Below are 14,346 nucleotides of genomic sequence, written 5' to 3'. Positions count from 1 at the left end.
GAATGGTAGCTAGGACTTAATGCTCAGAAAAATTCCTACCAACTCCTTTTGCTAAAATAACTAGTAAAATGCTAGGCCTCAAAATATACTACTTATCCAGCCTCAGATCTTAATGAAAAAAGACAAGCGAGTGCAACAGATGGAGAAATACTAAGATTGTAGTAGGACAACACTTCAGGATACTGAACCAAGTGAAATAAAAACAGACGTCAGGAATACTCAGAAAGAACATCAAAATTAATGTTTAAAGGCAGTAGAAAGAACACCCTTTTGCTATTCTGTTCATAGAATAAAGGCCTCCCAATCACTGAAGCGCAGTGCAAAAAAGGACAAAAAGGAGTTCTGAATAGAACAGCTCATAACAGCAAGACAGCTATGGGCCTATATGGACAGACCATTCCAACACAGAAATGGAATATAGGACAGTTAAATTATTTCACCTCCAACCTTCCTTAAAACAAAGTACTACTATTTCTCCTTCCTAAGAAGAAAGGGAACAAAGCATAAACAACACAGAGCCTCCACATAGAACTGCAACGCTTTTATTAATCCCTTTCTGCCATTACCACAACAGGTACTCCATAAACACTGGCAGTTTCCTGCCTTACCACACAGGTTTTTAGAAGCACTAGCCTCTAAAATGGCAAAGCCCCTCAGTCAGCTGGCTATGGTCACCGTTACGCTTCTCTATCAGAATTCACCTTAGCTAAGAAAGAAAAGACTTTTATAAAGCATTATTTACATCTCCCTACTAAGTGCATTTTCCCCCAAGCTGTTAAAAAAATATCAAGTGCAGCCATTAAAAAACTGTCTCCAGGGGCGCCTGGGTGGCTCAGTCGGTTGAGCATCCAACTTCGGCTCAGGTCATGATCTCGCGGTTTGTGAGTTCGAACCCCGTGTCAGGCTCTGTGCTGACAGCTCAGAGCCTGGAGCCTGCTTCAGATTCTGTGTCTCCCTCTCTTTATGCTCCTCTCCTGCTCACATCCTGTCTCTCTCTCAAGAATAAATAAAGATCAAAAAAAATTTTTTTTTTTAATTGTCTCCATATTAGGTATACCTTACTTCCTCAGTTACTTTTTCTATCAATCAAATGAGATAAAATTTGAATCTACTATGAATCTCTCTCATTTACAAATTTCTTTCAGGATAAAATACACTAATAATTCCCAAGTCCCTGAAGCTAGGGCACTTTTCTTATTCTCATCTATTATCGAGGTAGCAAGATAATCCAACTTCTAATCACCTATAGGGATAACTATGCATCTTCATACCAGTATCATAACAAATAATCATATCAATAAAATCATTATTTAAATATTTTGGACTTCAATCTCGGCCTATAAATTAAAAAGATACATAAAAATATATAAAACATATATATAAACAGAAATCTCCCAAAGCTAATAGTATACATATTAATGACAATTGTTTCAAACAAATTAATAAAATCTTCTCTCCCCATTCCTAAAATCTATTAATCCCTCTCATCTTTTTAGAAAAAGTCTAACCTTGAGGCCTCTGTGACATTATACCTGAAAATTCTCTTACCCTTCTGACTGCTTCTATCTCCACTCCTCATTCATCTGCCCGTATCCCATTCTAAAACCTACCTACCTCTAAATGAGATTACTGAAAAGTTCCTACCAACTTCCCCTTATTTCAATACTACCCCTCACCCAAAAAAAAGAACACCAGAAAAATCTTCCAGAACACTTATGCTAGACCCTGGAACCTGCTCACCTCACCCATTTGCCTGGTTCTTAAAACTCTCTGTTACCTGGTCTCACTCTTACACAATCTCTTAACCAATATAACTCCCCCTCCCCACCTCAGAAGAGCTTCTTAACAATCCAATAAACTGCATTTATCCTCATCTCCTGACCTTTGTTTATGATGTTCCCCTTACCTGAAAGACCGGTCTTTACTTTCAAATCCACTCAAATCCTACTGCACATCCTTCACAATCAACCTCAATACCCAGTCCACCCACTTACTTGTCTCTCCCTTTTCTTGAATTCCTGCATCTTCTATTTTCACCGTATAGCTGTGCACACTACTCTCTAATTGTTTCACATGCATTATTCTTGCCTCAATTAGAAAAACTGGAAGCCCTGTGAGACAGGAACCAAGACTTCTACTTATGTTACAAACCCCACAGCACCCAGCGTTATTACTTGGTCAAGATGGATAGCTACTCTGCACTTCCTAGTTTAGCTTTGTGAATTCCAACAGGACAAATAATTTCTTCTACTAATGGAAATTTCTGTTCTTTTTTAACCCAAAAGGCTTAATGTCAAAAATGTATTTTAAGTAACATGAAGGATAATACCTGAAACACTAGGATCATTTTGCAATGCAGTCCCTACCTGTCCATTTCTCTAACCCCTAAATGAAAACACATGCTGGCTGGTACTCACTTGATACTGTCTGCGAAACCGAAGAGGCAGTTGTTGTGGTAGAAGTGGTAGAGGATGGGGTGGATGATGATGTTGAAGTGGACACTGCAGGTGCTGGGCTACTGGTTGTAGGGGTGGAAGCTCCTACTGCTTGTGCTTGTACTTGCGCCTGCACCTGTGCCTGCGCCTGCGCCTGAGCCTGTGCTTGTGCCTGCGCCTGGGCCTGGGCCTGGGCCTGGGCCTGAGCCTGGGCCTGGGCCTGGGCCTGCGCCTGCGCTTGAGCTTGTGCTTGTGCCTGCGCCTGAGCCTGCGCTTGAGCCTGGGCCTGTGCCTGGGCCTGCGCCTGGGCTTGGGCCTGAACCTGAGCCTGGGCTGCAAGCATAGGTGTCAGTTCTGACTGCTGAATAACCTTAACTCCATCTGGTTTGGTCCATGCAGATTCACGTGTCCGAGCATTATAATAATAAACCTGCAGAGGAAGCAAAATCATTGGTATCCCAGAATCTGTCAACTATCATTAAAAAACACTAATGCAACTATACCTTCTCTAAAGAAGTATTAAAAAAAAAAAAAAAAAAAACAACTTAGAGAAGAGGGAAAAAAAACTTAGAGAAGAGAAACTGGCTGTTGAAACCATAGGTAATAATAGGTATGAAACTAAGTAATTTTCCCCTTCTCCACCTTCCCCTAATTTTCTATAATGAGCACACTATATTTTTAACACAAAAAGGAAAATCGAGGTTCTATTTTATGCGGAAAGTTAAAAGCAGGCCTTAGAATGCTCTCTTCAGAAAGCCCTGCTTGCAAAGCTGGCGTGTAACTGGCATTTGGAAACCTGAATTTTAAGAGGGTTCCCATCATTCCCTGAAAACCCACAACCACCTTGGCTCAGGTGAGCTTCCTTGGTAGACAACACTTCACACGTGTTGTAACCATTCCATGCTGGAGGAATTAAACATGTCCTATGTAATTCCACTGACAGGATTCTTAGAAGCTTGTGCTTGGTCTCCTCCAGTCTTTGCCCCATGTACCTTTTTTCCTTTGCTGGTTTAGCTTTGGATCCTTTCACTGTAATTAGTGTTAGCTGTGAGTACTCTTACATGCTGAGTTCCAGAAGTCCTCCTGGCAAACACTAAACCTCAGAGTTACTTTGGGGACTCAGAATCACAGATGAACATATACAAGCACTCCAGACAACCTTATGTCTGTGCAGAAGTCTAATCCAGTGAGCCTTTCTTGAGTTCTACCCTATCCAGTGCTTATCTGAGACTCATTTTAATTGGCAAGGATACTGTCGTTGATCTCCACCTGCCAGAACTCTTAACTTTTACTCCTGTCACCAAGATCACAACCTAAATATACTTTATAATTTACCTTCCCATCTGGAGTTTTATTTTCAACCCATATCTCCTCAGTAGGAGGCAGTGCTGGAGTACCAGGAGCAGTCACAGGAGGCATTCCTGGTGGAAACATCATACCCGGAGGAGGAGGCATGGTTCCCATGGGTGGAGGCATAAAAGGTGGTCTCTGTTAATTAACAACAATAATAATGGTCATTTGTACTTCTCTTTTTTACCTTCAAATTAGTAAATTCTACCCAAGCATCAAGTACTATAAGAGAAACTAGTTTCACTCTAGTAGTAAAAACTAGTCCATGCAAATATATTCATCAAGGTTATAGAAGTTACTCTTTAACAAAGATGACTACTAAACACACTAGAAGGAAATATATGAAAATACTAACAGGGTGAATAGCATTATGGGTGAATCTTGCTTTATTCTTTACACTTTAACTGCATATTTCATACAGTGGGCACTGGCTACTTTTCAAAAGGAAAAAAATGAGTCATAGATCTTGTTTAACACTAGGCACACCAATGCCTCCATAGGTCACCTATCGCAGGAACCAACCATAACAGAAACATTATTTTATAAATAATTTTCTAAGAAAAGAAAAATCGGCTCTACCTAACCCTTTTATTCTCTTTTCCCGTAAGAAGCAACTATAAGCTAGGAAAATATTCGTCATTTTCTATTTTTTGAAGCAATACTAATAATGTAGCTCAAACACATAAACATCAGTAACTTTAAAAGACACAATCAAATAGTTACCCATTTTACTTTTAGTGGAAAATAAGAATTTAAATGACATAACATTATAATTAAAAAAAATCCTGGAGCCATTACTGATCCAATCCTATCTCTGATAATTCCTTCACTGTCATTCTTCAATGACTGCTGACACAAGACCCTCAACCAAACAATTTAACTGAAACTGCTATATCTTAGCAGAAAAGTGGCCTGACATTTAAAAACAGATTCTGAAAAGGAACTAAAAAGATTTCCTCTATAATTTATGAGTAACATTAAAATTCAATTATTCAAAGCATCTTATTCTGTGTCATGCAATGGACACTATAATAATGTGAAAATGCATTTCCTTTTCCTAAAAATGTCTTCTTTTCCATACTCCAGGTTTTTCTGGATTCAGTTTCATGTCTTTCCAGCATCATCACACAGACCCATGTTCTCTGAAATAACCACCCCAAATAGGTCTCATGCACCGTTAGCTGGAAATCATTTGGATTTAAAGTAAAACCACACAATTATCCACGGAGAACAAGAAAAGCTTCACAACATTAGAAAGTATCGCATTACAACATCTGATTTATTTCCATTAGAGGGTTACATCAGTCCATTACATTTTACAATATTCTACAAGTAGATTTAACTCTTGAAAGCACAAATAAGAAAAAATCCACCTATAACAAGTTATACCACAGTCAGTAGGTCAAAAAGTGATTTCTTCTAATCTTCAAGGAAATATAAAAGCATTTAACATTTTGTTTAAGGGTGGGGGTAGGAACTATTCATTACTTGGAAGGCAATACAATTATTAAGCAAAATATTAAAATTTTGTGACTCTTCCATAAATATAACCCTATCTACACTGAGTTAACATTGCTTAAATGCTACATCATTACCCTTTTCTATTTTTAGTAAGTTCATTCTTGATTATCCAAGCAAATGGAGGGCAGATGACAGCACTGTATTTATTTGGTTTCAGGGGTGTGCAGACTGGATAAAGTAAGAAAACAAAGATATATACTCAAACAAAAAGAATACATTCTCAAAAGTAGACATTTGAGACTTGATACCTTCAGGACATCATTTCAGACAGATAACTGAGTCTACATAAACTAGAGTAGAATATTATGCTTCAGGTTAAAATACCAGAAAAGTTTTTATTTAAGGAAATCCCACAATAATTCTATTTCTAAAATTGTAAGATAACCCTACTTTTCCCCCAGGGAGACAAAATCTAAATTCTATCCTAGGCATCATTTTCCTGGGAGAACTGCTCAGAAATACAAGTACTTCATAATATTTAAATACTTACTGGCAACATTTATCATTGAAAACATATTACCCCCCACTCTATGCATTAATATTTCAAACTTCGTTTCCCATAAAGACAGATTACTAGAGACAATTCTCAAGATATAAGGCAGGTAAGAACTACCCTACTAATTCCTAGTTTTGTATGTACATTTTTCTATGGTTTTTCACCATCTAATAAATTCCCGTTCAGAATTTCTATACTAATTATGTTGTTACTACTGCTTTTGGAGCAACACATTTACATATGGATGTTCTCTTTAGCTCCCATTTTCCATTAAATGAAACTAAGAACAAGTTTTTAAGCAAAACTCATACACAATATCAATACTGACATTGACAAACAAATGACAACTTCTACATTCTTTACCTGGAGGTGTGGAGGGCCCATTGGTGGAGGAATCCCTCCTGGAGGAGGCATTGGCGGCATATTGGGATCAAAAGGAGGACGTCCAAAGGGGGGCCGAGGTGGTGGTGGAGGGCCTCGCATCATACCAAAAGGGGGAGGAGGTCGCATGAGAGGTGGTGGGCCTCGCATCACTGCATTTGGTGGGGGAGCCGGGCCTCGGAACCTCAAGGCCTGCTGTTGAGCCATCCTATGTGGGAAAGCAATGTATAAATTTTTCCTTCTCAAACATATAAAATATAGCTATTCATCTCTAATTAAAATCAAACTTAAGAGGCCCTTAAGATCAAGTGGAGCTGGAAAGTCATTATTTCACAACCATCGTGGTAAAAAGTGCATCAGTAAGAATGATCAGTGGTCACCAAATCCAGGAGGAAATCTGGATAAGGATGATATCTGATGGTCTTAAAATGTCTCCCCACATGCTATGTTCAGTTGCAGGCAGGATGAAGAAACATCAACTACATATTAGGGAAACTGGGCAACACCCTGACCAAGTGATCAAAATTATTATCACCTAAAAAGAATAAATGGGGGCGCACCTGGCTGGCTCAGTCAGTTGAGCTTTGGACTCTGGATTTTGGCTCAGGTCATGATCTCAAGGTAGTGAGATGGAGCCCCACGTCCACCTCCTCGCAGGATGTGGAGCCTACAGATTCTCTCTTCCTCTCCCTCTGCCCTCCCGGCTCATGCGAGCACGCTCTCGCTCTCTCGCTGTCTCTCTCTCATAAATAAATAGATAGGTAAATGGACAAATGGACACCAAGTGACTGAGAGGGATACACAATCACCTATTCCGAGCACCTCAATCTAATAATGAGGAAATATTAGACAAATGTAAAATGAGGAATGTTCCATTACAAAGGGAGAATGAGGGCTGTATTCTTCACAAATGTCAATGTTATACATAAAAGACAAAGGAAGGCTGTGGAAATGTCGTAGATTTTAAATGATGCTAAAGAGATGACAACACAATACTAACTCTAGACTGGATTCGGTACTAGAGAGAAGACTTGCTAATAGGATATAGTGAAGTAATGGGCAACGCTGGGATATGGAGAGTAAGTACTGTTATATGTGTAAATTTATGAAGTTGATAACTTATCATTAGAGAGGAGAGTATGTCCATTCTTAGAAAACAGACACTTAACTATATCTTACCCTCAAATGGTTCAGAGTAAAAAAGAACATGCATACGTGCAAATAATAAGGCAGAGAGGTAAAATATTAACCCTAAGTGTATTAACTTCATTTTTGCAACTTTTGGAAATTACTTCCAAGTACAAAGTTTTTACAGGGGGTGGGGGGTAGCAGCTTAAGAGATCATGAATATTCTTTAACTAAAGGACAAACCCTTCGCTACACTGAACCCCATCCCATCCTTCAACCTCTAGGTCATCACCCTGGTTTATTTTTCCCATGGCATTTAAACAGATAGGAAGTATCACATAAATGGTATTACCTATCTCCTCTCACAAGCGCTTTTTTTAAAAAACAAAATTTTAAAAAATATTTTATGCTACCATGTATCAGGCAGCGCTGTAAGCTCTTTTTAAGTCATTTAACCATCTTTTTTTTTGAATTTTTTTTTTTTTTTAACGTTTATTGATTTTTGAGACAGAGAGAGACACAGAGCATGAACGGGGGAGGGTCAGAGAGAGGGAGACACAGAATCTGAAACAGGCTCCAGGCTCTGAGCTGTCAGCACAGAGCCCGACGCAGGGCTCGAACTCACGGACTGCGAGATCATGACCTGAGCCCAAGTCGGACGCTTAACCAACTGAGCCACCCAGGTGCCCCTCATTTAACCATCCTAACGCCAGGAGATGGATGCTACAGGTGACCCTTGAACAAAACAGGTTTGAGCTGCACGGGCCCACTTACAGGCAAATTTTTTTCAATAAATTCAGTACAGTACTAAATTATGTTCTCTTCCTTGTGATTTAACATTTTTTCTCTAGCTTATTTTATTGTCAGAATACAGTATATAATACATTTAACATACAAAATACATGTTAATCAATTGCTTATGTTATGGGTAAGGGGTCCCAGACAACAGTAAGCTATTAATAGTTAAGTCTTGGGGAAGTCAAAAGCTATATTTCAATTCTCAAATTGTGGGGGGTGGGACAGCATCCCTAACCTCCACATTGTTCAAGGGTCAACTGCATTATCAACTTCATTTTAAAGATGAGGACACTAAGGCACAGAGAAGTATCACTTGCTAAAGACCTCACAGCTGGTTCAGCAGTAAAACCAGGATTTGAACACAGGCAAACAGTTCTTAAACACTACACCATGCTGTTTATGTAAGCCTCTCTAGAGCAGGAATTCTGTCTTGCTCTCCTGTATATTCCCAGCACATAGTAGGTCTCAATATTCGTTGAATAAGCCAATATTTAGGCACTATTGTACCTAAGCTACCTTACAAGTAGGGTATACACATTATAAAATTATTTTTAATATAATTTCCTTATTCTTCTCAAAAGCTACTATAACTCTCTTTATATATGAAATTTACATTTTTGTGCCCATGAGATTAATAGTTACATTCCTTATGCATATCTGAAAATAATCATTTTCATACTCTCTTCTCACCAGGCTCTTCCAACTTTCCTACATCCTTCAACCCTCTGCTTAAGATTATCCTTTGAACTTTCTCTAAATTTTCCACACTGTAGTTCAATTCTGTCACAAAAAAATCTTAAGAACCAGTATGACTTCCATGAGAACACTAGGATTGTAAACACATCCAAGAGCTACTATTCCAAGAGTATTTAACCAAATTTGCAAATTATCCTGCACTCGGGATGGCAAAGTATGAGGTAATAATGGTGACGGCAAAAAGAAGTAAGGATGGGATCAAAATAATCAGTCTTCATATTATACACACTCCCTAAAGACAGACAGGAAAGTCTTAACCCCTGGGCAGAAAAAAAGTGAACCACCAAGGAAAGATACTGTGTTTCAGTCTCAAGTTAATAATGTACCTTAATCTTCTGATTTCCTTTGAATCTGCCTCTCCCTTTTCAGAAAAATTTACAGTAATTCTTTCTTTAGATTTTCACTTCCTAGTTACAGGCTGAAGTTAAGCGGTGAGGCTTTTGAATCACAAAAAAGTCAAATCAGGACTCTGCCTTTTGTTGTTAGACTAGTTACATAATTTCTGAGCCTGAGTATACTCAGTATTAGTATACTAATGTAAACTAGCAGGGGCAGAGAAATAAGACCTATCTCCTATCTCACTGTTCAGTGAGATAATCCCTGTGAAGCATTTAGGATAGCATATGCTACCCAGTAAATTATCATTACCTAGCACAGTGCTCAACTTCAAAAAGCAATGTCAATTTGACTAGACAGCTTAACTTTCAAGTCTGCCACTAAAAATGGTGACAAAATTCACAGAATTTCCTCCATCAACAGCCTAAAGGTGCCATCTTCTGATGTCAGATATGTATAGCACATGTGTTGAGCTCTCTGTACACGCAGTTGCATCCCAACAACCTCACCAGAAACTTCAAGTTGGAGTAAATGAACTAATAAAGTACTTGGAAGAGCACCTAACACTTAAGCCCCCTGTAAGCAGGAGCTATTATTACTGTGGCCATAACATTAGTGTAACAGTAGTAAGTGTTAAATGGTATTAATGTGAGAAAGCTAGCTATACTGTAGTGTTAGCTACATTACTATAATTACTATTATTAGAATCTATATAACCTGACCTCTACCGACCTATTTTTTGATCAAATACTTTAAATAAAAGTTCATTACCTTGAAGCCTGTGCACTTGTTCCCTCGGCCTGGCATGCTTCACCCCAGATGTCTACCTAACTGGCTCCTTCTCATTCGGCCTCACTTCAGATGTTACCTCAAACTCTTTTCTCACCCCAAACCCAGTCCCTCTCTGGCTCGTAACCCAATTTGCGTTTTCAATTATGATACATGTTACTAAGAAATCTTTCACTTGTTTACTTCTGGGTTCTCTCCACCCGCTAGTATATAAGATCCTCTTTGGCATACTGCTGCATCCCAGGGCCCAGGACGGTAACTGTTCAAGCATTACTCTTGCAATGGTCATGTAAACTGGGTACTTCCTATATACCAAGCACGGTTACATGGACGGTGTTTGTACTAATTCTTGTAGTCCTCACAATCCTCATAAACTTACCAGTTAGGTAAGTTTGGCACCATTTTTACAAAGGAAACTATGGCACAGAAAAATACCTTGTTTAAGGCAGCTGGCTAGTGGTAGCACCAGTGTATTCTTATTCCCATTTTACAGTTGCGGAAATCGAGACTCCCAAGTACCTTGTCATCAGACAAAGTATTAACAGGTAAACAAAGGCCTTGGATAAAAGATCTAGACAAATACGACTCTACAAAAGCGCTGTTAATGGTCTTCAACCATTAAGGGACGGGTGGCATTTGTACCTCTAAATAAATTTTGTCTACTGTAGGTTATTTGCATCCCTACCACTTCTAACCTTTTTGGAAAACAGAAGGCTCCTTACAAGAATAGAAGACTCTTTTTTTTTTTTTTTTTTTTTACAAGAACAAATGTATCTCCCTAGGATATACAATCTCCCCAGTGGTGAAGACAATGCTGCAAATACTTTAATAGGAAGGACAAAAATAGAGAGATGCTACATCATGATATATGGGAGTCAAATTATGTGGTAAAACTGTGAGGAGACCTAGACCCTACCAATTACTCAGTGACCTTGAATAAGTCTCTTCACACTTGGGAGGTTGATCTCATTTGATATGAGGTTAGTTCAGTTTAGAAATTTTGATCAATCTTAATTAGCATGGAAGCTCCTTGAGGACAAAAGTTTTTGGTCTGGTTCAAGGCTCCCCTGCCAGCAGGTACCTAGGTCAGTGACTGTCACAAAGCACACACTAAATGTAGGTCCATAAGTAAACCATCTGTAATCTCCTATATTCTTTTATTTACCATATATCCATCCAACACCTCCCTTGCCAGGCACTATGGCAGACACAACATGATACACATTAAGAATACAAATACAAAAATAAGCCTCAATTTGTACCATCAAAGAAGCCACATAAACAGGTAATTTCTCTTACACCATGAGAAATGCTATAATCAGTTATTTTATATAAGTAAAAGTTTTTACAATATGCTCTGGAAGCAATTTCCAACCCAGGAGGCTAAGATCTAAAATATTTGCAAGAGAACACCTAATTTAGAACCCTATTCAAATCACTTTTACAACAATGTCTAGACTACTAGTAACAAAGTCTAAAAGGCTACTCTGTAAAGTACTAAAATGCAAAGTAATGTTCCCAATAACGAGGTAAGTAACTATTCCCTTGGGATCACAATCAGTAATAAACTTTCCATCACTAATACTGAACCACCCTGACAATGCACTTTGATCACTCATTACTAACGTACATATGGGGTTTAAAGGATATGAAATTCGCCCCTGAAAGAAAACAAGATTTTACTCCTGTCAAGTAAGGATTTCTCTGTGTGACAATTCAGAATTGAGAAGACAATTTTTTCCTGAACACTTGAGCAACAATACCCATTTCTTTCTACAATTTCATCTTGAGCTCCAGACAATACTAAAGAGTCCTCATAACCTACACTGCTCTTTTTCATTTTCAAATGCTGACAATGGCACAATTCAGAATGAGAGCTGAACATCTGAAATGACATTTTCCCTTATCCAGAAAAAAAAAAAGTACCAAACATACATAAAGCTCAGTATCTCTTTTCCTCAAAAACCACTAAAACTAAAGAATTTTACTTTATCAAGACACTTTTACTGTACAAGATCTTAATTACAAATCCCATAGGCACTAAGATACCAACGGAAGAAAGGTCACTGCACTCTTTAGGGCAATGGCGTAAGCACGAGAATGGAACAGCGATCCAGATTGCTGGCTCTGGAGCCTGACTGCCTGGGTTCAAGCCACTTCCTGGAGCCACAATTCCATCAATGCGACCTTGTCCTACTTCCTCGACCTCTACGAGGTTCAGTTTCTTCACCTGTACGATGGGCCGGTAACTTAACTGAAGAGGGCTCTGGTCTGTGGCCTGCAAAAATGACAATAGCCAACTACCCCAAAGGCACACAGAAACACGTACCAAACGGCTGTCGCCTATGGCTGTTATTCACAAATGCGGCATGAGGCATAAACGGATGAGAGAGAAAGGAAGAAAACACACAGGAAGTTCAGAAAAAGAAGCGATGAGGCGAAGAAGGAACAGGACAGACGTGGGGACCCCCGAGGGCCGCGGAGGGCGTGGGGAAGGCTGAGCCAGAAGTGGCGAGGGATCCCGAGGAGTTAAGTGCGAGTGGAAGGGGTCGATGGGGGAAAGCCCGGCCCTCGGCGGAGCTGAGCCGGGAGGAAGGTTGAGGTGGGCCGAGGCGGAGGCGGCACGAGGCTGAGGCGGGGCCCCAAGGCGGGAACGCCGGACCCGGCCCGCAGGCCGCAGGCCGCGAGGGGCGCTGGGGCCCAGGGAAAACCGCAGGGCGCGCCCGGAGAGGGCACAGGAGGCCGCGGCCCAGCCCCGGCTCGGCTCTCTCATTCAAGCCACCTTCCCCTTCCCCCTTCGCCAACCCCATGCGGTCCTGGCCCCGAGCCGCTGCGGCTCCTCCGCCCACCCCCCGACCGCGGATCTCCGCGCGGCAGGCCTAGCCCCTGGAGCCCCACTGTGCTGAAATGTAAGGGAGGACAGCGCCCCTTACCTGAGCTCCCCCGGGTTGAATCGCTCACCGTCCCCCCCGTCCCCGCCACGCTCCGCCATTACAGAGGGCCGCGTTCATCCACCCGCCGACTGAGCGTCCCCGATTGGCCGGTCGGATCGTCAATCCCGTGCGAGGGCGGGGGAGATCGCAGAGATCAATGAAATGATTGGTGAAGCTTTCCATCAATCTTCAGGCTGAGAGAGGTATCTGCCTTGCGATTGGCGAAATGGCCCGCCGACTTTGAAAGCGGTATCCAGACAGCCAGGTGATTGGTTACTCGGAGGCTTTATGGGAAATGAGACTAGAGCAACGAGAAGCCGCCGGCGCCCTCTCGCGGTAAGCAAAATTAGGTCCTCCCACGTACTGCCGGGCCTGCGGTAGCCACGTGTCTGCCGGCTTCCAGGAAAGCCAATTGTGGAGCCATGTTGGCCGCTTATGGGTAATAGTGGCTCAGGCAGAGACCCTTTCCATTGCGAGAGCCAATCAAAAATCGACCTGAATTGGACCTAAGCCAATCACAGAGTTGCTGTGGAAATCAGCTATTTCCCAGCTTTTCAGAATCGCGTGTTAAGCGACCACCCGTTGATAGCCACGTTATTAATAAAAGATTACTAACTACCAAAGTGTCTCCTAAAGTGTATCGTCATCTGATGAGTGTTATAAGTTGCCGTATTAAGACAAGTGGGAGATGGCAAACCTCTGCGCAATTTACAGTAGAAAGCATCTGCCCTTCATGCCTCTCTGAATTCAGCACACCCTCGTACCCAGAAGGAAGTCTGTTTATTGCTCTTTTTATTAAAGGGAAAATGTAAATAAATAAATAAATAAATAAATGGAAAATTTTTAAATAAAGCTGTAGGCTCTAGGGTATTAAAGGCATAAAGATGATGAGCCCTATCTATCATGAAGGAATTCAAAATATTAAAATAATAATACATAATTTTTAGTCAGACCTAACCACATGTACGAGGCACTGTCCTGAGTACTCTCCATGTACTAGCTCTTTTAAGTCTCATAAACACTGAGAGGTGGGCACTGTGAATAGCTACAGTTTATGCATGAAACTGAGACAACAGAGAACTTAGGTAACTTCACAAACTCGCAAATGGCAGAGCGTAATAAGGGCTCTCTCCTCTCTCTCTCTCTCTCTCTCTCTCTCTGTGTCTCTCTCTCAAAAATAAACATTAAAAAAATGTTTTTTAATGTAGTAAGAGCTAAACACAGCTTCAACTGGTGAAGGAAAAGAATGCAGAGCGCCTGGGTGGCTCAGTCGGTTGAGCGTCTAACTTCAGCTCAGGTCATGATCTCTCCGTTTGTGAGTTTGAGGCCCGCATTGGGCCCTGTGCTGACAGCTTGGAGCCTGGAGCCTGCTGATTCTGTCTCCTCCTATCTTTGCCCCTCCCCCACTTGTTCTCTCTCTCTC

The 14,346-nt window shown here is 40.8% G+C and overlaps 1 protein-coding gene across 8 annotated transcripts in view; it reads right to left on the bottom strand.

The window, feature by feature from the left end:
• TCERG1 (transcription elongation regulator 1) overlaps nucleotides 1–13,211 on the bottom strand; it is a 61,397-nt gene extending 48,186 nt beyond the window's left edge. For 6 of the 8 annotated variants that reach the window (XR_006298664.1, XM_043590238.1, XM_043590247.1 and 3 more), the window contains exons 1-4: nucleotides 12,924–13,049; nucleotides 6,166–6,391; nucleotides 3,771–3,923; nucleotides 2,418–2,865 (exon numbers count right to left, since the gene is read on the bottom strand). Coding sequence is in view for 7 of the 8 variants with exons in the window: in XM_043590238.1 (XP_043446173.1) it covers nucleotides 2,418–2,865; nucleotides 3,771–3,923; nucleotides 6,166–6,391; nucleotides 12,924–12,982 (886 nt within the window). In the remaining variant the exon portion in view is untranslated. Of the gene's footprint in view, nucleotides 1–2,417; nucleotides 2,866–3,770; nucleotides 3,924–6,165; nucleotides 6,392–12,923 lie in introns of all 8 variants that reach the window. The other 2 variants (XM_043590254.1, XM_043590267.1) reach the window with 1 other exon arrangement.
• Between the last annotated feature and the right edge of the window lie 1,135 nt (nucleotides 13,212–14,346).

The sequence above is a fragment of the Prionailurus bengalensis genome, chromosome A1 (genome assembly GCF_016509475.1).
Source record: "Prionailurus bengalensis isolate Pbe53 chromosome A1, Fcat_Pben_1.1_paternal_pri, whole genome shotgun sequence".
Classification (NCBI taxonomy): domain Eukaryota; kingdom Metazoa; phylum Chordata; class Mammalia; order Carnivora; family Felidae; genus Prionailurus; species Prionailurus bengalensis.
The sequence above is the reverse complement of the archived record's forward strand: the minus strand, read 5'-3'. Positions and strand labels throughout refer to the sequence as shown.